Source organism: Aplysia californica, unplaced genomic scaffold (assembly GCF_000002075.1).
Source record: "Aplysia californica isolate F4 #8 unplaced genomic scaffold, AplCal3.0 scaffold00287, whole genome shotgun sequence".
Lineage (NCBI taxonomy): Eukaryota > Metazoa > Mollusca > Gastropoda > Aplysiida > Aplysiidae > Aplysia > Aplysia californica.
In genome coordinates this window covers 388,171-389,967 of record NW_004797557.1, presented here as the reverse complement: position 1 = coordinate 389,967, position 1,797 = coordinate 388,171, and the positions used below count along the sequence as shown (strand labels likewise).

Here is a 1,797-nt window from a genome sequence, read left to right as displayed (position 1 = left end):
GTATTAGAGACTAGTGTGATGATCATGGGTCAGGGCACTGTATATCGTAGTTTGGGGATCCATGAAACGTGCGCCAGGAATCTATCGAGCAAGAGGCTGGGATTGACGTGGGTCAGAGGTCAGTCAGTTTTCGTGGGTTGTGAGTCAAGGGTTCATCGGCTGTAGGTCAGAGCTTGGAACAGAGTAGGACCCTCCTTCAGAAAAACCTAGTTGTACAGATACATACTCCCTATGATACTTACTCTTTCACTCACTCACCCACTTACTGACACACTCATTCACTTGCTCACTCACTATTTTACTCATTCTTTCCTCTCTCCCCCCTCTCTCTCTCTTTCTCTCTCTCTCTCTCTCTCTCTCTCTCTCTCTCTCTTTCTCTCTCTCTCTCTCTTACTCTCTTACTCTCTGTCTCTTTCTGGCTCACTCCCTTTCTCCCTCATTCACTCATTTGCTTACTCACTTACTCTCTGTCTCTCTCATTCATTCACTCACTCTTTGATTTTTTCCCGCAGACGGTGACTGTGTCTTCCATCTTCCCCATGTTCGTCATTGCAGGATTTCCTGAGGTAAGTCACTTTCTCTTCTCAGCCATGACGTATGTAGCCCTTCCCTGTAGTTTTTCTGTCTTATCTCTTTAGAAAGCAAGTTCATTGCCGTGACAGCGCTCATTACTTGAGCTTAGATCGACAACAGCAATAGTTACCATTCCAAGGCATCTTTTTGTTATCAGACTTTGCTTGAGCTTAAATTGACAACATGAACAGTTACCACTTGAAGAAAGCTTGTTGCCATGGCAGTGGACATTGTGTGAAAGAAGGATAACATTATTCACACCAAGCCAAGATGTCATGACAACAGGCATTGCTTCAGCTCAGATAGACAACAATAACAAAGACATTTCCTGGGTAAAGAGCCAGACTCTGAAAAGTTTTGTAGAGACAAAATGTCTGGTCAACTTAATCTTAACAAGCAACTTTTTAATTATTGTTTCACAAAACTGGCCGGCAAGTGAGTCATGAGGAAGTTTTGATTTCTGTAGAGAAAAATTGACTCAAGACCTTTGGTTAGCTCTTAGTATTTTTAGGTTTAGTTTTGTTTATGTCAGCAAGGCACAAACTAACAATTGTGGCTGTAATGTAATTGACATGGGTTCCGATTAAGAAAGAAATTTTCTTGAGTGAGTGTCTCTGCGTTTCTGATAGAACGCTTGTCGGCAAAGAGAAGCAGGTTTGAAGCTGTCCACTTCCAACATGGTCTGTATTGTGCCAGTGGTGTAGTGTGTAATACATATGCAGTTGAAGTCTTGATATGTCATGACATGTTTGATAAAGCTGTAATTTTTGCACAGTTAGGTCTTAAAAGAGCTTTTCTGTCTCTCGTAATGTATGAACCAACAGTAGAAATTACATAGTCTGCATCTATCTCTATGAATGTTTATATAATATGTTTTTTGTGTGCATATGAACATTTAAAGTGTTGTAAGTGCACATGTCTGTGTTCATCAATTTTGTGCGAGTGTGTATCTGCAGATACTGACCAGCAGCACCCGGTGGACAAAAGCAGAGCTACAGTGAGGCAGGATGTGTCTTTATCTGTGTGTATGTGTGTGTGTGTCCACAGGTACTGACCACTGGGACCCTGGTGGACTACAGCTCTAGTGTGGAGCCACAGCGTGGCGTGGTGCTCAAACATTTCCCAGACAAGTACCAGACTCTGCTGGTGGACCTCAGGACTCGCAAGAGGCACACGGTACTTACTTTCTCTCTCTCTCTCTCTCTCTCTCTCTCTCTCTCTCTC

The 1,797-nt window shown here is 42.8% G+C and overlaps 1 protein-coding gene across 1 annotated transcript in view; it reads left to right on the top strand.

The window, feature by feature from the left end:
- Positions 1 to 1,797, top strand: part of LOC101846362 (zinc finger ZZ-type and EF-hand domain-containing protein 1) — a gene marked incomplete in the record, with an annotated part of 86,668 nt that overhangs the window by 63,246 nt on the left and 21,625 nt on the right. The window contains 2 exon segments of the mRNA XM_013084372.2: positions 513 to 566; positions 1,621 to 1,749. Of these exon segments, the coding sequence (XP_012939826.1) occupies positions 513 to 566; positions 1,621 to 1,749 (183 nt within the window).